Here is a 23,631-nt window from a genome sequence, read left to right on the forward strand (position 1 = left end):
GTTAGCTCCATGACAACAGCTCAGTGATTGGCGGAGAGGCAAAATGAGTCAAAATGAGTCGCTACACTATCCTCCTTTCTGTGTGACATCACACACAAGCACAAAAGAAAGAGAAGCTCAATTAAACCCTTAACAAAGGCATCGGTGCACAGACGGCCTTATTTTCCAAAGGTTAACCTGGAAAAAGTTTATACTACATGCTTACTTAAAGAAATAGTTTTATCATTTATCATCAGTATTTTTAACGGTAAATTAAATTGATATGACGTCATTAAAAAGGCTCATCCAATTAGACATCAGAGCCAGATCTATTCGTTTTATAAACAAGTTAAAAACTGTCAGTACGATCCTGTTTACTTTAGGTATTTTTAGCAATTTTACTGACAGCAGTGTCTGAAAATAGCATCAGAGACATGCATGAGATCTAAATGTTCAGACAGATCCTCACAGCGACTGTGACCAGCAGGGGTCAGTGTGTGAACGGCCCATCAAAGCCTGTTTATTGAGGCTGATGTAATGTCTTTCTGGGAAGGACCAGATGGGGAGGAAAGGTATAAGAAAATGAAAGTCAAAAGCAGACATGCAGCACGTAGAAAGGGACAAGATGTGAGGCCGAACTGGAAATAGGAGTGAAATCGGTTTGGATTTTACATGCATTTTGATAAAATGCAATTAAAAGCTAGATTTTGCATGCATGCAAGAGGTGGTTTCTAGGGTGTTTTAGTCACTCACTGAAGTGAAAAGTGTCTGCTGAGATATTCTGATCTCCAGATACAATTTCAACAAGTCAGTGGTATTTTTTTGGTTGTTTTTATGTCATTCTAATTAAAATTGTGTGTAAATGCTTAAAAAAAATCTTTTTGATCTTATTCCGCCTATTATATCTTAAGATTTATGAAAAACAGTGATGCACCAAATGATTTTCTTTAGTAAAACACCAAAACTGAAATTAATGGTTTTCAAATATAAACTGGTTTTGTATATAAATTGTTAAATATTTGTATAGCACATAAGGCAGTTTTATACTTTTAAATTTTTTTAATGATATATTAATGAGCTATTTAAATATGATTTAAACGGTGGCTGTAATAAAAACTTGTTTTCATGATAGATTTATTCAAACTTACATTAAATAATGAAGCCAACAGGTTCATAACATAAAATGTAATATAGTGCATATATTTATCAGAAAACTCTTTTCAAGAGATATTTTTTTCAAGCTTTCCTGAGGTAAATGTTACATTACATGACATTATTTACAAGCGGTTTTATTGACGTCATTCCAGGGTTGAAACAATTACGAGGCATCATACATTTCAATAAGTTGTACTGGTGTTATCTCATGTTTATTTTGTGCTATAACTAGAAGTAAACAGAAAAAGATTATCATTTCACATGCCGCTTGAACACGCCACATTTAAGAGTGTTTAAACAGCATTTATTGTTTGAATTTGTAGTCAAATGGACAGAATTTGAAAGTGTAGACTTTGTTTCATATCAAAAGAAACAATGCTTATTGCAATTATCGCTCATTTTTTTCACATTTTGTTGCGTTGCAGCCTTATGTCAAACTGCTTTAAATACCCTTTTTTCACATTAATCTACATTCCATACACCATAATGATGAATTAAAAACATGTTTGTAACAACTTTGCAAATTTATTGGAAATAAAAAACTGAAATGATTCCATTGCATAAGTAATAATACCCATCCCAGTATTCTGGGACACTTGAAATTTAGCTCAAGCGTATCCATATCTCTTGTAGATGTTACTGTGCTTCGAGTGGAGTTAACCTGTGGCAAATTCAATTGAAAGGGTATGATTTGGAAAGGCACACACCTCTCAATAAAAGGTCTAACAACTGAAAACGCATATCAGAGCAAAAACCAAGCCCTGAGGCTCAGAGCTCAGAAACAGAATTGCATTAAGCCACAAATCTGGGGAAGAGTTCAAAAAAGATTCTGCTGCATTGAAGGTTCACAGAAGCATGTAGCCTCCATTATCCATAATGGAAGAAGTTTGGAACAACTAGGATTCTTCCTAGAGCTGGCCTCCTGGCCAAAATGAGCAAGTGATGGAAAAGTGGGCACACATGTCATATGCGGGAAAAAAACAAGCTCAGAACAAATTCAGAATCGTTGAAGAATCGCGATGCATCAGAGAATCGATTTTCCCCCACCCCTATGGAAAAGTACTGATTAAATATCATAGTTTCAGCCATTTTTTTCTAACTGCAGGAGTTCCGGTGCATCGCAAAGAACTTTTAAGCTTAGAATTTAGCAGACCGTACATGGGGAATTTTAGCATGCATGAACTTCAGAACAAAAAAGTGCATGTTTGAATGTGATATATCTAAAATTAGTAGCAGTCCATTGATCTGCTGTTTTATCAGTTTTTACATTAATCCTGCTTGAGGTTATTTTTGGCATTACTTTTATTCGTGCAACAAAAATAGATCAAATACCTGCCCATATTGTGTTTGAAATGTCAGTTACTTAATGTGAATCCATGCAGGGCTCTCAGCAACATTAAGCCGATTTCTCCTGCGGTTTACTCTTCCAGCGCCCAGAGTAATGCCAATCTGTTCCTGCTGAGAAATGTTCCATCCTATGACACGCTCACGCAGATGCAGGGTCTGTTCACATGCAACCGGGCCAAAGCAACACACGGATAAACAAACCCAGAGGCCTGAGAGGATGTCAGCAGAGGGGTTTAATGTCTCACCATCTCCTCTGCTAGTTTCTCCAGTTGTTGGATGTACGGGGTGATCAGAGAGTGAAGGTTCCTCAAGATCTCCTCCACAGGCAGCGCGGACAACAGAAAACCCAGAGCCTGCATCAACCACATACACTGACTCGTCTAGAGAGAAAGAAAGAAAAAGAGATTGAAAAGACGAACAGGTTTAACACTGTGTGCTACCTAGATGAGATGCATTTCCAGCTTTATGTAATGTTTTTGTCCTCACGAAAAGCAAAAAAGCAGTGCAAAGTGACAAAGAAATATCATACCAATAATACCGTACATATATACTGAAATTGGTTTATGTAGTAATATATCAATAATAATTGTATAATAACATTAGAGGTCTATTAATATAGGATTTTGCAGATAATCCAAAGATAATGCTGATACTAATAAAAATCTCTTTATTTAATGGGCTAAATAATGTTCTTCATCCTTCTTTCCTGTAAAAATTATGGATTATTGTAAACCAAACTACTGATATTCAGAAAAAAAAAGATTTTATGCATAATTTTGGACTTTTATTTATATGCAAGTAATAATCACATTAGTCTGTTTCAATTTTTGTTTCAATTAGATTTTAACAGAAAGGAAAAGACTGTCTGAATTTATAGTGCTGTCAATCAATAAAAAAAAATTAATCACACATTTCTCTGAAATTAATTGCGATTATTCGCAATTAATCCCACCTAACAGTAAAGTTTTAAAATATACTTTATTGCATTCATTTCACATTCAATCAATCTTAATATTATTGTAGAAACAACATAAAGACAAAAAGTATATTTTTAATATTTGTTGATTTTTTTATATGACTGAAGGCGAGTATCATAAATACCAATATCATTGATGTCTCTAGGAAATTTTATTTTTCCATATTTAACTATTAATTACAGCCATTTAACATTACAGTATAATTGAGAGCTATCAATTTTAAAAATTTTTAGACTAAAAAATAACTTCTAATTTAAGTGAACTTAAAACAATCTTCAAATAAACCCATTATTTACCTGTGCCCTGCAGCTAATAGCAAATATACAGAAATGGAATAAAGTTATCAAATTTTTGTGTGTGCACCTAATTAAGTTGCATGTCTTTGTTTTATTAATTAAATTAATACCATTCATTTACAGCTCTATAAAATTGGCTTTGTCTGAGCAAAAACAAATGGGTTTATTCATCAAAATATATGCAAACTCACCTTGTGGATCTGTTTAATAAGCACTTCCTAAAAAGAGAAAAAGATAGACATTCATAGATGAAAAACAGAGTAATTTTGTCCTATAAGTTTGAGCATCATCATTAGAGCATGTAATACCTGTGAAACAGCGACTATATTGGTGGCGTAGGGGGGCAGGTCGTATTTGCACTCTCTGCAGATCTTCTTGAGCGTGGAGACGCTGGAAACAGACAGGTCTGGATTGCCCAACGCCTGTAAAACCAGCGGCAGAACGCTGCTCAGCATCACCGGATGATCCGCCAACCATTCTGCCAACGCTCCTACAGGGAGAGACGTAATGGGTAAATATCTGGGCTGGAACACAAAGCTGGGTATCTGCGTGGGAAAGCAATTGTGTGTAATTGTCTGGTCTGGACTAAAGCGTGCGAAAACAGCATAAATTGCTTGAGATGATAAATGACAATTTCCTAGCACATAGAAATGAGTGTTTTTAATGACGCAGGAGCACACACCGATTGTGAACATGACTGTGTCGGCCAGCTGGACGTTGTTTATGTTGATTCTCGGAATGAGGCCGATGAGTCCTGGGATGACGTCGGAATAGTTCACGTCTATCGTTTCGGCGATGGACTGGAATCCGTATAGGAGTGCTTCTGTATGCTGAAATAAAAAAAAAATGCACAAAATTTGACAAAATTGCAAATAGGACTTATAATTTAGATATGTTATTTTTATTAATATTTACTGTATATATTAATTACAACTTAATTACAACTTAATTTACTGCTGATTACAGGACCGACTTTACTGACTAGATGCGCACTGGATATCGCATGCGATTAATCGTGCAGCCCTAGTTCAGCATTAACTATTCACTATACTATTCGAAAGCTTTAGAGTCAGTATAATTTTTTTTTTAATTCGGAAATTATAGACTATTAATTATACTACTAATTATAGATTATTAATACTTTTATTTAGCAAGGATCCTTTAAATTGATCAAAAGTGATGATGAAGACATTTATAATGTTACAAAAGATTTCTATTTGAGATAAATGCCGGTTTTCTGAACTTTCTAATCATCATAGAAACCTAAAAAAAAATTCAACTGTTTTCATAATAATAATAATAATGTTTTTTGATCAGCAAATCAAAATATTAGAATGATTTCAGATGAATCATGTGACTGGAGTAATGGTAGTAAAAATTCAGCTTTAAAAATCACAGGAATAAGTTACATTTTAAAATATATTCAAATAGAAAACAGTTATTTTAAATAGTACAAATATTTCAAAATTTCACTGCTTTTGCTGTACTTTGTACCAAATAAATCCAGGCTTGGTAACACGTAACAGCAAAACCAATAAAAACTGAAAACTAAATCCTTTATTTTCAGACCTGCCATGTTGTTGTTTGCTCTGTGTTAGTGAGGAGTCGTCCCAGTTTGTCATACAGGTTACTGAGTAATTCAGCTCCCAGCATCTCGTACACGTACATCAGTGTGTCAGATATATCCACCCTAAAAATGACAAAAAAAAGCATTGTATTGTCAACCCTTCACTCCTTACAGTAGCACAAACACTTGTATTGTTATTAGTTTCATTTGATTTTAAGATAATTCATAAAAAAACCACACATATAATTAATAAATAATTACTAATATTTTATTATATATATATATAAAATAATTAGTTTAATATTAAATATATAATATTTAATTTAGCACATTCCTAATAAAAACAGCAACTTTGTCTGCTGTGCCACTTCAGCAAATCCAACACGAAACTGCTGAGTGCGGAAGAAAATGCTACTACAGGCCCATGAGAGTGTGAATCTCACACGCACGCGCGCGCGCACACACACACACACACACACACACACACACACACACACACACACACACACACACACACACACACACACACACACACACACACACACACACACACACACACACACACACACCTGTAGATCCTGAACTGCTCCTTCTCATCTGATGACCAGGAAGCATACTCCTCGTCCGTGGGGAACTGTGCTTTGTGCAGCAGAACATCTACGAGCTGGAAATACACAGGCCTGTAGACCTGCAGATAGACGGCCTGCTTCTCTGCCTCAAACGACATGATGTCATCCTGAAACACATGGGCAAACATCAACAAATGCACACTAACCTACTGCCGGAGTAAGTGAGACTACAGTCACTGGGTCACTATCACAAAAATAGCCCTAACAACAGTCTATTTAAAGGATTAGTGTTCTACTAGATTAAAAAAAAAATTACAGTTAATTTACTTACTCCCTTGTCATCCAAGATGTTCATGTCTTTCTTCAGTTGTAAAGAAGTTATGTTTTTTGAGAAAATTCTCCATATAGTGGACTTCTATGGTGCCTGTGAGTTTGAACTTACAAAATGCAGTTGAAATGCAGCTTTAAAGGGCTCTAAACAATCCCAGCGGAGGAAGAAGGGTTTTATCTAGCAAAACGATCATTATTTTCTAAAAATAATTACAGTTTAGATACTTTTTAAACCTCAAATGCTCGTCTTGTCTAGTGTGTAGCGCTGTTTTTGAGAAAAACATTTTAGGAATTATCTCCATATAGTGGACTTCTATGGTGCCCGCGAGTTTGAACGTCCAAAATGCAGTTTAAATGCAGCTTCAAAAGGCTCTAAATGATCCCAGCTGAGGAAGAAGGGTCTTATCTAGCAAAATGATCATTATTTTCTAAAAAAATTATTACAATTTATATACTTTTTAAACCTTAAATGCTCATGTCTAGTGTCTAGCACGGTTTTTGTGTTTCGTCCAGTTCAATACAGTTAGGGTATGTCAAAAAACTCCCATCTAAATTTTTTTCCAACTTTAAAATTGTCCTACTGTACATCGCTGCAGAAGTACTGAACCAGTGTTTACAAAGTGAACATGCAAAGAAGGTCAAATGCCCTTTACAAAAAAAGGTAAAACAGCGATAGGAGCTAGACAAGACAAGCATTTGTGGTTAAAAAGTGTATAAATTGTTAATTTTTTTTTTTTTTAGAAAATATCCAATTGTTTCACTAGATAAGACCCTTCTTCCTTGACTGGGATCATTTAGAGCCCTTTGAAGCTGCATTGCAACAGCATTTTGGAAGTTCAATCTCGTGAGGCACCATAGAAGTCCACTATATGAAGAAAATTCCTCAAAAAACAATTTCTTTACGACTAAAGAAAGAAGGACATGAACATCTTGGATGACAAGGGGGTGAGTAAATTATATGTCAATTTTAGTTCTGGAAGTGAACTAATCCCTTTAAATAAATACTTATGCAAAATAAATAATACTCCATTTTTCAATGGAGAAACAAATATAAGTATCCAAAATCCAAGTTTCATTCCAATTCTGTACATCGGCAAAAAGACACACAGATAAAATATTCAAGTAATGCAGTCTGGAAACACACTCAAGGGCACAAGCAAAGGACATTCCTGAATATTCAACACGTGACACACACTGCAGTGAACACGCAGCATAGGTGTATATTCAGAGACAGTGTGAAGGACAGTTCAATATCTCTAATCACTGCTGGAGACAACAGTGATGTGATTAACACACAAACAAATCATAAACCTACACACACACAACACAAACCTTTCAGGCCTGTTTCTAAGATGGCTACGTTTACACTGTCCTGTGTGTTTAAGATCTCACCTGTAGTGTGTACCAAAAGGTGAGCGTGAGAGAGCTGGTTGTCTCGTTGACGGGATAGTGACCGGGGATCCCCGTGCAGAACATGATCATATTCACCAGAGCCAGAAAACTCTGCCAGTGCTCCACTTGCTCCAACAGAGCTCTGATAGAGAAGAGGATAACAGATCTTCATTACACAGAATACAATACAATATATTGGTGACATTTATGCATTTAGTAGATGCTTTTATTCAAAGCGACTTATAAATGAGGAACAAAAGCAATTTGTCAAGGAGACAACAATATTATAATTTACAGTGCCAGGTTTATTTGAGAACTGCAATAGGAAGCAAACTACAAAAAGAGGAGAAATACAGAGAAGATTGACTGACCTGAATAAGATATTTCACATATTAGCTGTTTACATATAGTCCACAAGAGAAAATAACAGTTGAATTTTTAAAAATAACCCCGTTCAAGTTTACATACAGTCGTGGCCAAAAGTTTTGAGAATTACATAAATATTGGAAATTGGAAAAGTTGCTGCTTAAGTTTTTATAATAGAAATTTGCATATACTCAAGAATGTTATGAAGAGTGATCAGATGAATTGCATAGTCCTTCTTTGCCATGAAAATCAACTTAATCCCGAAAAAAACTTTCCACTGCATTTCATTGCTGGCATTAAAGGACCTGCTGAGATCATTTCAGTAATCGTCTCAGCTCAGGTGAGAATGTTGACGAGCACAAGGCTGGAGATCATTATGTCAGGCTGATTGGGTTAGAATGTCAGACTTGACATGTTAAAAGGAGGGTGATGCTTGAAATCATTGTTCTTCCATTGTTAACCATGGTGACCTGCAAAGAAACGCGTGCAGCCATCATTGCGTTGCATAAAAATGGCTTCACAGGCAAGGATATTGTGGCTACTAAGATTGCACCTAAATCAACAATTTATAGGATCATCAAGAACTTCAAGGAAAGAGGTTCAATTCTTGTTAAGAAGGCTTCAGGGCATCCAAGAAAGTCCAGCAAGCGCCAGGATCGTCTACTAAAGAGGATTCAGCTGCGGGATCGGAGTGCCACCAGTGCAGAGCTTGCTCAGGAATGGCAGCAGGCAGGTGTGAGCGCATCTGAACGCACAGTGAGGCCAAGACTTTTGGAAGATGGCCTGGTGTCAAGAAGGGCAGCAAAGAAGCCACTTCTCTCCAAAAAAACATCAGGGACAGATTGATCTTCTGCAAAAAGTATGGCGAATGAACTGCTGAGGACTGGGGCAAAGTCATATTCTCCGATGAAGCCTCTTTCCGATTGTTTGGGGCATCTGGAAAAAGGCTTGTCCGGGGAAGAAAAGGTGAGCGCTACCATCAGTCCTGTGTCATGCCAACAGTAAAGCATCCTGAGACCATTCATGTGTGGGGTTGCTTCTCATCCAAGGGAGTGGGCTCACTCACACTTTAGCCCAAAAACACAGCCATTAATAAAGAATGGTACCAAAACACCCTCCAACAGCAACTTCTTCCAACAATCCAACAACAGTTTGGTGAAGAACAATGCATTTTCCAGCATGATGGAGCACCGTGCCATAAGGCAAAAGTGATAACTAAGTGGCTCGGGGACCAAAATGTTGAAATTTTGGGTCCATGGCCTGGAAACTCCCCAGATCTTAATCCCATTGAGAACTTGTGGTCAATCCTCAAGAGGCGGGTGGACAAACAAAAACCCACTAATTCTGACAATTATGAAAGAATGGGTTGCTATCAGTCAGGATTTGGCCCAGAAGTTGATTGAGAGCATGCCCAGTCGAATTGCAGAGGTCCTGAAAAAGAAGGGCCAACACTGCAAATACTGACTCTTTGCATAAATGTCATGTAATTGTCGATAAAAGCCTTTGAAACGTATGAAGTGCTTGTAATTATATTTCAGTACATCACAGAAACAACTGAAACAAAGATCTAAAAGCAGTTTAGCAGCAAACTTTGTGAAAACTAATATTTGTGTCATTCTCAAAACTTTTGGCCACGACTGTACACTTGATTCTTAATACCGTGTTGTTACCTGAATGATCCACAGCTGTGTTTTTGTTTAGTGATAAGCTGTTCATGAGTCATTTGTTTTGTCCTGAACAGTTAAACTGCCCACTGTTCTTCAGAAAAATCCTTAGTTGCATCGCATCAGTTGTCCTCAGTGTGAAAAGATGGATCTCAAAATCATACAGTCATTGTTGGAAAGGGTTCAAATACACAAAAATGCTGGAAAACCAAAGAATTTGTGGGACCTGAAGGATATCATTGAAGAACAGCGGACAGTTTAACTGTTCAGGGACTCATGAACAACTATCACTAAACAAAAAAAAAAAAAAACACAGCTGTGAATCATTCAAGTAACAACACAGTATTAAGAATCAAGTGTATGTAAACTTGAAGAGGGTCATTTTTAGAAATTCAACTATTATTTTATTTGTGGACTTTAAATGTGGACTATTTGTTAACATCTTTTAATGTGAAATATCTTATTGATGTCAGTATTACTTAAAAAAAATAACACGCATTTTGTATGATCCCTCTTATTTTGGTCAAATAATTTTGCAGATTCTCCAAGGGGTATGTAAACTTTTGACCTCAGCTGTATTTGGGGCCTATAAGTTGTTGTTTTTTCTTTAAAAAAATATATGAATTTTTATTAAGCTACAATGTATTAAAATGATCAAACTTACAGTAAAGACATTAATAAATGCTAAGTATTTCTATTAAAAAATACTGTTTTTAACTTTCTATTCATTTAAGTATCCTCAATAAGATCAGCACAACTCTTTTTAACATAAATAATGTTGAGAAACAAATCAGAATATTAGAATGATTTCTGAAGGATCATGTGGCACTGAAGACTGGAGTAATGATGTTGAAAATTTAGTTTTGCATCAGAGGAATAAATTACATTTTGAAATATATTTATTTAAATAGAAAATGTTATTTTAAAATGTAATAATATTTTATTATATTACTGTATTTTTAAACAAAAGAAACAACTAATTTTACCAATCCAAGTGCTTGACATGTTATTGATATAAAAATATATAATTGTGCATAGTCAGGATTGAAAAATGCACAGGTTGATCAACGTTTAAAATAGAGGATAAAACCCTTCCTATATCTTTAGTTGTTTTGTTGTTGACGTCAAATGTAGTGAATTCCTGTCAGCATCACATGACAGGAAATCTGAGAGAAAAGTCAGTTGCTGTCATTTAGTCTGGCACCCACTTCCATCCTTAGTTTGAGTGTGACAGAGCTCCGACAAATTGGGTGAGATTTCAGCAGAAACTGCCTGTAGGTGTAACACGCCTGACCGAAACCAAGTCTGAGCTGGCTTCTAAGATATAACCCTGAGCTAAGAATCATCTGCTCACTCAGCAACAGAACATCCACAGAGACTTTCAAAGCAGCAGCTTTCAAAGCGAAGATCTCGCCATAATTACTACAGCAACAGCATCTTCCAGATGCTCATACATGCACACATCTCACATACAACAGAGTCCACTCAAATGACAGTGTTCAGTATAAACATATGTTTGTACCTTGAATGATTCTCTCCCAGAGAGACAGCGATTCGACAGATGCCATGTGACGTCTCCATGTCTCCATTTTGTATGGCGTCTCGTAGCTGTTCCTGTAACTGTAGCACCTGCGGCACCAACTTCAGGAGAGTGTTGACGTACCTGAAACACACGGACAAAATGTTCAGGAACAACATGCAACAACAACAAGCATTAGCAACACATTTAACTTCTGTAATGTGAAATAACATTCAGTTCCTGTAGCTATTCTAACCAGTTTTATAAATAAAGCCTGAAAGAATGGTTGAAAAGTTAAAAGGTAATTCAACCAAAAATGAAAATTCTGTCATTATTTACTCACCCTCACTTTGTTCCAAACCTGTAAGCCTTTCGTTCATCTTCGGAACACAAATTAAGATATTTTCGATGAAATCCAAGAGTTTTCTGACCCTCCATAGACAGCAACACAACTGACACGTTCAAGGCCCAAAAAGGTAGTAAGGACATCGACAAAAAAGTGCATGTGACATCAGTGGTTCAACTGTAATTTTACGAAGCTATGAGAATACTTTTTGTGTGCAAAGAAAACAAAAACAATGATTTAAATTCTTCTCTTACGTGTCAATCTTCGATGCCTGTTAATGAGAGTTTCATGACTATTATCGATGTTCTTTCTTTCTTTCTGGGCCTTGAAAGTGTCAGTTGTGTTGCTGTCTATGCAGGCTCAGAAAGCTCTCAGATTTCATCAAAAATATCTTCATTTGTGTTCTGAAGATGAACGGTCTTAGAGGTTTGGAACGATATAAGGGTGAGTGATTAATGACAGAATCTTCATTTTTAGGTCCTTTAACTATTGTGACAATGCAGATTGTTTATATCTCAAGTTCAGCTTTTTACTTGTGGCGTCTCTATTTCAGCTTCAAAATCCATAAGTTGCAACTTTACAAGCTGTAAAGATGATCATGATGAACAAAATTTGTAAACAACACAAACTTTTGTTGGATGATTTATTTTCTGCAATTATCCGAAAGTTAATTTGAAAAGTCCTACTGGGTTTTTTGTTCTAACTTCCGGGTTGGCCTACAAAAATACGTTATCAGTGCAGTGCTTTATGCATGATATGTATATTTTGAACACACTGCAATTTGCTTTGGATAAAAGTGTCAGCCAAATGTGTAAATGTATTTGCAATATTAAAGAAAAAAAAAATTGGTAACAAATATGGAAATGTATGCAGCACAGGTTACAGTAGCTTAAAAGGAAAACCATTTCAGAGGTAAATTAAGTTTTTTTGATACTTTTTGAAAATAGTTTTTAATAAGGTACAAAAATTTACAATAAGACCAGGAATGTGTACAAATGGTAGAAATGGTCAATTTTAAAGCTCAATATATTGATTTTTTTGCACCCTCAGATTCCAGATTTTCAACCAAATTATCCTATCCTAACAAATACTGTACCATATATCAAGGGAAAGCTTAATTATTCAGCTTTCAGATGATGTATAAATCTCAATTTTAAAAAAAATCGACACTTATGACTGCTTTTGTGGTCCAGGGTTACATTCGTTCTTACAAAATGCAGCTTTTTGCTTTACAAGATGTTTATTGATGGACTGAAATGGTATGGATTACTTGTGGATTGTTGTGATGTTTTTATCAGCTGTTTGGACTCTTATTCTGACGGCACCCATTCACTGCAGAGGATCCATTGGTAAACAAATGATGCAATGCTAAATTTCTCCAAATCTGTTCTCAAGAAGAAAGAACCTAATTCACATCCTGTTGGCCTGAGTGTGAGTACATTTTCAGCAAATCTTCATTTTTGGGTAAACGACACGTAAACTAAACGAATGGTTTAATAACACGTATCACATTTAACAACTTGCTAATCTAATGTACTTCTAAACGCATTCCCATAACACTCTCTGACAAAAACACAGCAAACAACATGAACTGTAATCTGCACAATGTACAGTTTCTCTTCTCCTCAAATCATCATGCTTTCCTTCATTTGCCTACAGCTGTTACCTCATTCCCACATCAGCTTCTGTCATGTTCCTCACCCCTGCTGCCATCTCAGGGCTTCTGGAACAATCTGTCCTCCTCACGCTCTCTCTCTCTTTCTCTCTCCCTGTCGCTCTCTGTCGTCTCATCCTCGTTTTGGTGTCAACAGCAGGAAGGACACACGAGTGGAAATGTTAACGAGGCACGGACAAAGAAAAAGTATGAACGGCTTCTCATTACGGGCTTGTCTGAGGCTCAGCGCGCCACAGACACATCAGAGATCACGGCTGTGTGGCATTAAAGAATGCTTCATTACGGCAAACGACATAGAGGGAAATCTACAGCATCAATCACTCTCTATCTATCTAAATCAAAAAAACTAAAAAATTTACGTTGAGCACAAGATAAAACAGGATCAAATGCTCATTTGCTTTCAGACAGTGCTAAATGAGATGATATTACAGAGATTGTGATGTAATACGATGCTGATAAATTATAGAGGGTTCTGTACCACACACCGGGAAATGTTTCACAGTTCGGTAGGTCTCGTTTTCATCATTTAAACCTGTTTATGCAGTGCCGAAGGGAGAGAGCTGCTGCCAAGAGAACACTAAGCCACACAGAAGAATCTCATGTTTATTTTAAAGGGGTCATATTATGGAAAACACGATTTTTCTTGCTCTTTTAAATAAGATATTGATGTACTGTATGTAAACACAGGATCTGTTCCAAAACCCAGTGAGTTGGCAGAATCTGAAAGCGTCATGGGCAAGCAATGTGAAGGTTGTTCCAAAAGCCACACAGCAACCTTATGCTTCCTTCAGAGATAGCAGATACTAGATCCTGTCCAAATTTTAATGTAGTGTTGCGTGCATCCTTCCCGGGTGATGCAATCACAGCATGCACTGTGATAAAAAAAAAAAAAAAAACATAAACGAAGATGGACGACGCAATGTTTCGTTTGATACTCAAAGCATTGATTATGCTATTTATTGTGTAAACATGCTAATGTCAAACTCTACTGGAATCAATTATGACTCCAGCCAAATTCTGCCGTCCATTAATGTATTAAATATTAAATATCTTCCGCTTGGCATTTTGTCGTTTCATGACATGCAGGCTTTCTGATGTCAGTGCTAGTCAAACTTCTAGTCAGTGGAAACTTTGAATCAAGGCAAACTCATTTCAACGATGACAGGCAGAAAACGGTAGAAAAATACTAAGTTTTTGGTGAAATAAACCCAAACAAATCCCAAAACACCATTTAAAAATGAGAATTTTTAAAGTTAAATTAAACTGATATTAAAAGTATTTCATAAATGAGACCCTGGACCACAAAAGCAGTCTTAAGTAGAACGGGTATATTTGTAGCAATAGCCAAAAATACATTGTATGGGTCAAAATGATCAGTTATGCCAAAAATTATTAGGATAAGTAAAGATCATGCTCCATTAAGATATTTTGTAAATTTCCTACCGTAAATATATCAAAACTTAATTTTTGATTAGTAATATGCATTTCTAAGAACTTCATTTGGACAACTTTAAAAGGCGATTTTCTCAAAATTTGGATTTTTTTGCACCCTCAGATTAAAGATATATAAATAGTTGCATCTCAGCCAAATATTGCCCTATCCTAACAAATCATGTATAAATCTCAATTAAAAAAAAAAAAAAAAAAAAATCCCCTTATGACTTGTTTTGGGGTCCCGGTTCATAAATGTTATAATAATTTCTAGGGGTGGGCGGTACACCGGTGTCATAGTCATCACCGGTGTGACATTGCGCCACGACATGGATTTTCTAATACCGTCAATACCGTAATAAATCGTGTGCCTTGAACGGCTGCATTTACATCAATAATAGCTAATTATAAATAATAAGGCGTTCAATTTTCTTCAAACGTTCAGTTGTGGTCTGAATACCTGTCCTTATACTATATATCTTGTTGTAAATAAAAAAGTAAAACATATTCGTATCAGCTTTGCAGGTGGTAGGTAAAAGGGGAGTGGCCATTAAACGACTAAGGGGCGGAGTGGCAATCGGGACGACCGGCCGAAGGATTTACACAGCGGATCATAAATTGTGCGGGCGCGAGGCGAACGCGATTGGCCTCGGCCTGAGCTTATTAGAATCATTGACATTACTAAATTCTCCGCGAATAGCGGCCAAATACTCCCACATACTCCCCCCTAAACGTCCAACCAATATTTATATCAGTTGCATGTCCTTGCATGATGTTTGAAATTTCCATCCAATCATAAAGCTCTTTCTAGAATGCTCTTAGTTCTATAGTTTAGTTTAGTTGAGCCCCATATTTTTTTCTTATCGGCGCACCCGCAAATATTCTAATATGGTATATAATTTTCACACTTTCAATATGCAGGGTATAGAAATCGCTTTTAAATGAGTGCTCGCGCTGTTTACTTTTACTTTCGATTTTGCGATAACACACACTCTGTGTAAAGGGAGCAGCTCATCTTATAATAGATATTTGTCAGTGAATACAAGATTGCAGCAAATCCTCCAGTCTATTTTTGTCATCTCTCTTTACTTTCGACTCATGATCAGTCAAATCTAAAGGTCATTGTACACCGAGTCCGATTTTTGTATGCGTTTTTTTTTAAGTTTTCTCATATTCGCCATCCTTATCAAAATGCTTATTATGGATGCGAAAATGCAGAAAATCAAACACGATCCAATTTTTTTTATGATGGACGAAAGTTTGTAAACAGTGTGTAAACTCGATTAACATAACCTGAATTTTTTTAACGTGCAAAAATCTTGGACGAAAATTTCGTACTCATGTGTGCAATGACATTAACTCCAGCAGCTCGTGTTGGATGCAGGGTTGCCAAGTCCGCGTTTTTCCCCACAGAACTGGTCTACTTTTAAACTGTTGCCATAGGCTGATTTCCCCCAGTTATTTAAAGGTTTTAAATATTGCAGAAATTAAATTTCAATTTAAAAAAATGCTGTTTTGTTGTACACTGTTAAGTAAGATCTTTAGGTTTTTTGCAAAATAAATATGTTGAGAATGCATACTCTCCCATGTCTCTTTTTGATAAGGACCATTTACTTATTATTTTTTAAAAATATTAACTTTATTCAGGGGCGTAGATTTGGGGTGGACGGAGGGGATGTGTCCCCACCAATATCCTCCGACCACTGAAATGTCCCCACCAATAATTGAATCCACTTAAACAAAACAAACAAAAAAAATAAAAAATAAATCGCGCTGTCAACATTAACCTAGACACACAGAAATGGATAAATCACGTTCTCTCCTTGAGTTCTCCCGCCCCCAAAACACATATGAACATTTTGATCGGCTGTGCCTTTCCCTGCTATCATGTGAGAGGCTATGGCTGCCTTCAGGTACAAGCAGCGCCAAATGCAGTGGATTTTTTTCCCGTGCAAGAAGGTGTGTTGGGTGACATACATGTGAGGATGGCGGCAGCAAAAAAAAAAAAAAAAAAAAGAACCTGGACATAAGGAGCTTTTTTTTCATGGAAAAGTGTAAGTTACTTCAAGTTCGCTAGTGAATCCATCAAAGTCCATCAAAGTAATGACAACAGTTAACGTTAATGCTAGTGTTTTTTTTTTTTACCGCTTTGACGCACATTCATTATAGCAGGCTATAGTCTGTGAATACGGACTTAAAACTAACAGCAGATTAAACAGCTAAATGTAAAAGTATAAATATGATCCCTGTCAGTTCTCCTAATCTAATGACGACTATTTGTCAGAAATCAGTCTTGTGAAAGAAATTGATATGCTACATACTTATTGCCATGGCTAGAATTTTGTTGACAGTCCACCAATAGACAATCCACTTTGCACAAATACTTTTTAAAATGCATTCACTGACTTGACAAACATTAATGATTTGATTCGAGATTTGCACACTAAGACTCGGAAAAAGTGAAATAAAATGATTGCTGTTTAAATGGCATGTGTTTATCTTTATTAAACTATCTTTTTGTCAGTTATTAAACATTACTTTAACATTACACTATTCCTTAATTTAACATAATGAATTGCATTTCGAGTGGATTAATATCAATCGAAGCATTGCTAGTATTAATGTAAAGTGATTTTGCAGCATATTAAAAAAAACATGCATTCTATGGACGGAGTTGGTGTGGGGGGGTAGGGGGTGGAGTCATTGGTCCCCACCAATGTCCAGAGCAAATCTACGCTCTTGACTTTATTCACATAGTAAAGGGACAGGACTAGGGCTGGGCGATTTTTTCGATTAATTCGAATTTACATTTTAAGACGATTTATTTTTTTATTAAATCGAGGTATCGCGATTTTTTAATAAAAATATTAGACGCATTGTAATTGCACTAATGGCAATGTTGTCCGACCACATGATGGCGCGCCTAACTAACCGCTGTATTCAGAACGGAAAACAAATACGCGTTCTGGCAAATAACGCGAGTCACTAAGTGGACATGATTAGCTGCTTGCTAGCAAGTTAGCCTGTTATATTACATACAATTTCACTTATCACATAAACAGAGTAGAGAGATGATTGAAGACAATAGCGAATTATTTGCATATGGCTCGAGTGCGACCAGCATATTTGTATTTGCGCTGAGTGGAGCTTCAAAGATTTCTATGTGTTTTGCACATTGACTAATGTATCTCAAGTGTAGAGAGAGTGTCAATAAGAGACTGAATGGGCAGTAGCTTCGTTTATTATAATAGATCTTAGTGATATTGCAAACTAAGATGAGTGACAGCTTTTAATCATTTTTAAGGGAGTTCGTAAATGAGATATTGATTTATTATAACAGTTAAATAAACAAGAAGTTATTATTAAGTGACTTACATTGTCTGACTATAACACTATTGCCTGATTTTGCTCTATTTTGTCGTTCAAAGTGGTCTGAAACAAGTCTCAGCTGAGCCGCTGCGCATCTCCACTCAAACACAGCGGTGTTTCGTTTATGAATGAACGTGCGTTTTTAAATGAATCTAGTGAAATGATTCAATTCCCCGTTCATAAGGAGTCACTTGCATTATTCTTGAATGAACCATCCGTTCAAACGAATCAAATGAATATGATTCAGTAATTAAATCAGTGTCTTACCACCACCTGCTGGCAGATCGTTTCAGTTATTTAATATTTCTGTGTTCAAAATTGTATATTTTTGTATACGATATAAGTCCAAGAGAAAAGCATGGAAATATATATTTTCCTCCCGTCTCATATTTATTTGTCTTACAAACATTTACTGTGTCTGGTATGATAAGAATGGGGTCTGGTGCACTGATGCAGTTGCAATGTATACTGCAAAATATATGGTGCCCATATATATTGTGGAAAAGCTGGGGTTTCTTTACATGCTAAAAGTAGTAGGGGGGAAAAATCGATTAAAATCGTAAATCGAATTTGTGAAAAAATCGGGGATTTTATTTTTAGGCCATATCGCCCAGCCCTAGACAGGACAGGCTACTCCTCCCAAAATGTACCAAAAAAAAGTAATACCGTGATATTATACCGTCACCGTTCAAAAGATGAAAAATACCGTGATATTAATTTTAGGTCGTATCGCCCACCCCTAATAATTTCATAAATAAATATTGTTCTTTTTTTATTGTATTGAACTTTCTATTTATCAAAGAATCTAAAAAAAATGTAACGCAGTTTTCCACAAAAATATGAAGCAGGACAACCGTTTTCAACACTGAGAATACCACAAATTTTATAGATAAATGTTTCTTAAACAGGAAATCAGCATATTGGAATAATTTTCTGGAGTAATAATGCTGAAAATTTAACTTTGCATCATAGGACATAATAAAATTAAAAAATAATTTAAATTGAAATTGAAAATATTTTAAATATTTAAAACTATTAATATAAATTTTTTTAAATTCATTTTCGTCAAGAACAAATTAATGCTACTTGCATGTGTATATGCATATTTATATAAACACAAACACATATTGTGGTCTAAAAAACATAAATATTTAAAGCGCTGCATTCGTTTGCCGTGTGACCTTGTCCTTTCTGGTTTAATTGATCTGATGGCCGGTGAGGCTGAGGCTCTGGCAAGTGCATTTATTTATGAATTCTGGTTTGGAGATGCTTTTAGTAGAATAGGCCCTAAATAAATAAATAATCACATCAATGACACTGCAGTCAAGGTCAAGGAGGGCTTTCAACACCATCAGGAAGATTCGTGTAGCATGTCACTGCTATAGTCACCGCACACCTGTTTGTGTCAAGATGGTGAACGTTCAGCTGATCACCGATCAGTTTTAAGCAAAATACATTAATTATCAAATCAGACATCGCTACTGCTCTTGTGCATACCTTAAGATGATATACGGCACAGTTTTCATTTAATAACAGGAATGTTGCGATATCAAAATCTCACAATACGATAATGTCTCAATATGAAGTCTATGATACAATATTTATTGCAATATTAAAAAAATAAAATAAAAAGACGAATGAAGACATTTTAAATAAAAAAAAAAATGAAAAAATGTATACATTTTAAATTATTCTAATGTTCCATGTTCTTAACTAAAAAAACTTAAGTCAGGAAAAAGTCAGTGAATTCAATGTACCAAGCTGATGAAGAAGGGTCTTATCTAGCAAAATGATCAATCTTTTTCAAAACATATTGACAATTTATATACTTTTAAACCTCAATCGCATCTTATCTAAGTCTGCGTGAACACGGTTTTTTTCCGGCCAATACAGTTAGGGTATGTCGAAAAAACTCTAACTATATTGACTGTATTGAACTGGAAAATAACAGAGTTCATGCAGACCTAAACAAGATGAGCGTTTGAAGTTTAAAAGTATATAAATTGTCAATTTGTTTCGAAAATGACTGATCATTTTGCTAGATAAGACCCTTCTTCATCAGCTGGGATCGTTTAGAGCCATTTGAACCTGCATTTGAACTGCATTTTGGAAGTTCACACTTGGCGGCATCATTGAAATCCATTATATGGAGATAATAAATTAAAGTTAAATTAAACTGATATTAAAGGTAATTCATAAATGAGACCCTGGAACACAAAAGCAGTCTTAAGTAGCACGGGTATATTTGTAGCAATAGCCAAAAATACATTGTATGGGTCAAAATGATCAGTTATGCCAAAAATTATTAGGATAATAAGTAAAGATCATGCTCCATTAAGATATTTTGTAAAGTTCCTACCGTAAATATATCAAAACTTAATTTTTGATTAGTAATATGCATTTCTAAGAACTTCATTTGGACAACTTTAAACAACATTTTGGAAGTTCACACTTGGCGACATCATTGAAATCCATTGTATGGAGATAATTCCTAAAATGTTTTCCTCAAGAATTTAAAGTAAATGTACTAAGGTGGTCCTTCAGTAAAAACTGATTTTTTTTTTTTGCCCAGAAGACCTATCATTTCTTATATCGTCATGTGACCATGATGATATCGAGACAGTTTTGCTATCGCGATATCACAATATTGATAACCCGTTAGATCCCTATTGAATATTGACTTAAATTTCTTCATATGACTTCACAATATGTTTAAAATAATGACCTTGGGTTACATCATATGTCAAAACATCAACATTCAGGCCGAGTTTCTCAGCGGTGTGTGTGCCGTCATGTCTCTCAGACTGCCGAATTAGAGTTTGATTCATCAGGGCGCAGATTTATTCTCACCTCAAACGCTCTCGTGTGAGTCCTCCCTTCTCGCTGTGTTTCTACAGACACAGACGCTCCCTCCTCTCCCTCTCTGTGTAATTACCCTCAAACACCAGGAGACAGATGAAATGAGTTGCCTGGCAACAGGATGCATTTGGTCCAATGGCATCCCCCCAAGAGGCTTGATTGTAATGTGTTTAAACAGTGAGAGGAGGCGATGAGGTGACGGAGACAGAGAGGAAAGGACAAAGGTGAAATGAATAACGAAAATCAATGGAGAATCATTGGTACAACCTTTAAGAGAAGGTGACACACCGGCCGAACTGAATTCAAAGCAGCTCATGCTGAGATTTGGGTGTTTGAGAGCGAACCACAGACATCATGTTCAACAGCAGATGAAAATATGACAGCGCAGAGAGGAAAAACTCACACGCTAGCTGTCTATGCATTTACTCATCAAATCTACTGTCTGTCAACAACAGGGGTGTCAAACACAGGTCCTGAGGGCTGAACACAACCCATGGAGGAGTCTGATCTGGCTCCTTTAAGGGAAGAAAAGAGCTTGAAGTCCCCATTTTTATGGGCTTTTAGTATAAATATGTCAGCTTTAAGTAGAGATGCACCGAATGTTCGGCAACCGAAATTAACCGAATAAGCGAAAAGGCCAAATAAATTTTACCGGACAAAGATGTGACACAATCAAATTAGCATGCACTAATGCAGCAAACATGTCGGCAGTGTGGAAGCATTTAAAACTGTCCGAGAAAGACGCAAAAAGCATTACAAGCGCCAACAGCAAGAGACTGTTTAGTACCGCATCGCATGTCTTCCATGAGAAGAGAAAGGGCTGGTTGTTGCTGATTCCTATATGATGACCAAACCATTAGTAAATAAACTACAGAATGTTATATTTTCTAATGCACGCACATATTTATTCTGACAGCTCTTCACGAGCTCATTAGCCATGGTTCAATGTCCAAAGCGCGAGGGATGAAATCATTCATAAATCTGCTGCTGTCAGCAAATTCTTGCGGGTCTCCGCCAAAATAAATGTCAACATTCATGTTAGTATTGTAATTTTACAGTTTTTTTTGTAAAATAAAATAAAAAAGACAGACAAAAATAATGATAAAAATCATTACAACAGTTCTATTAATACAATTATTATAACATTCTCCTTTGCTCAGCAAGGCTGCATTTATTTGTACATTAAAAACACATGCCTGATTCAAGAAGGGGCTCTAAAAAATAGCCAAAGAATATTATTTTACTAACTTATTAATTTTAAGTTAAACTGTGCTTTGTTGGTAGGATAGTATGTCTACTAGAATGCTAAACATGTTCAGTGTTAAATAAATATTTTTAAATTAACTGTTTTGCAATTGATCTTTTTCTTTGAAAAGCAAGACAAAAGTGTAAACAGCAAATACTAGTTATTTAAAATGCATGGGGGAAAACCACGAAATACCGTGTTTGGTAATCGGCCTTCGGCCCAGTGTGTCATGTTGTTCGGCGTTGGCCAAGAATTTTAATTTCGGTGCATCCCCAGCTTTAAGGTTATCTATAAGCTAGTGTGCTCCAAAACAATGACAAAATTTGCATTTACATTTAACTTCCGCCATTATGGATCAACAATATTGATGACATCATCCTGCACTTCAGCTTCTCATCAAACTTTGTCCAATCAAATGTTCTCTAGAAGCCGAAGCGTCCCGCCCCCTACACTATAAATAGACGGTGAAGCTGTGGCTGAAATCTGTCACTTCTTCACAGAATGTGTATTTTCTGTATGGTGAATAGCGTGCAGTGCACTATATAGGGGATAGGGAATGATTCAGAGTGTAAATATGCTTTCTATTGGAGAAAACAAAGTATGGTTCGATGATGTGTCACGTGAATCGCCGTAGCACGCACACAGTCTGCTCTGATCCAGAGACATGAAAGCACAGAGCGGATCAAATGCATGAGAAAAATGCTACAGTAAAAATTATGTCATTTTATAGTAGGATGCCATTTTCGGAAATGAAAAAGAGCATACAAAATTTACAGTGAATAAAAGTAAATTGACATTCCCAAAATGCCCAGCATTACATTTTTTATATTTGATGTTATTTGTTGAAATAACTGTTTCTTCTTATCAGTTTTGTACATTAGGGTTGTGTGCTACATCTAATGTTGTTAAATTAATGTTTATTGAATTATTTCAGTTTCATGTGTTACCACAATTTTGTTTAGTGTTTGTGTGAATGACACTTTGCACCTTCTACATATGTTAGTATTTAAAAGATGCTTGTGATGGGCTTTGGTTCATCATGTGACTTTATCATCACCACCTGCTTTTGGTGGTTATCAGTGTATTACAAAGGTACAAAACAGATTTCAGTACTTCAATAGGTTGGTACTTCAACATTATATCGTTAATGAAATTAACAATAACACCAAAATTACACCCAACTATTGATGACTATAAAACTATAAAACCTGATTTAAGTGAAATAACTGAAAGATGGATTAATAAAACGATACATTAATAATACTTATTAATTATTCAATGCTGCCAGCAATTGACTGAGGACGAATTAATTCAGTTTAATTATGTCTGCAATTAATATGAGCTGAAGAATTTCTTAATATTCATAACTGTGTTAAACGTCGGTTTCAGATGGCTTATTATAGCTGTAAAGTTATCTGAAAACCAGGAATCTGAGGGTGCAAAAAAAATCTATAGATCTATCTATCTATATCTATATCTATATATCTATCTATATACAGTAGTCAACATTCGAAGTGGATCAAAACCTTTTATCAAATTTGTCC

At 35.8% G+C, this 23,631-nt stretch overlaps 1 protein-coding gene across 1 annotated transcript in view; it reads right to left on the reverse strand.

Annotated features, from left to right (window-relative positions):
- ipo13b (importin 13b) overlaps positions 1-23,631 on the reverse strand; it is a 57,301-nt gene that overhangs the window by 20,916 nt on the left and 12,754 nt on the right. The window contains exons 7-14 of the mRNA XM_073852795.1: positions 11,165-11,305; positions 7,613-7,754; positions 5,891-6,057; positions 5,324-5,444; positions 4,437-4,584; positions 4,063-4,244; positions 3,946-3,972; positions 2,727-2,861 (exon numbers count right to left, since the gene is read on the reverse strand). Coding sequence (XP_073708896.1) covers positions 2,727-2,861; positions 3,946-3,972; positions 4,063-4,244; positions 4,437-4,584; positions 5,324-5,444; positions 5,891-6,057; positions 7,613-7,754; positions 11,165-11,305 — 1,063 coding nt within the window. The remainder of the gene's footprint in view (positions 1-2,726; positions 2,862-3,945; positions 3,973-4,062; positions 4,245-4,436; positions 4,585-5,323; positions 5,445-5,890; positions 6,058-7,612; positions 7,755-11,164; positions 11,306-23,631) is intronic.

The sequence above is a fragment of the Garra rufa genome, chromosome 13, assembly GCF_049309525.1.
Source record: "Garra rufa chromosome 13, GarRuf1.0, whole genome shotgun sequence".
NCBI classification, from domain to species: domain Eukaryota; kingdom Metazoa; phylum Chordata; class Actinopteri; order Cypriniformes; family Cyprinidae; genus Garra; species Garra rufa.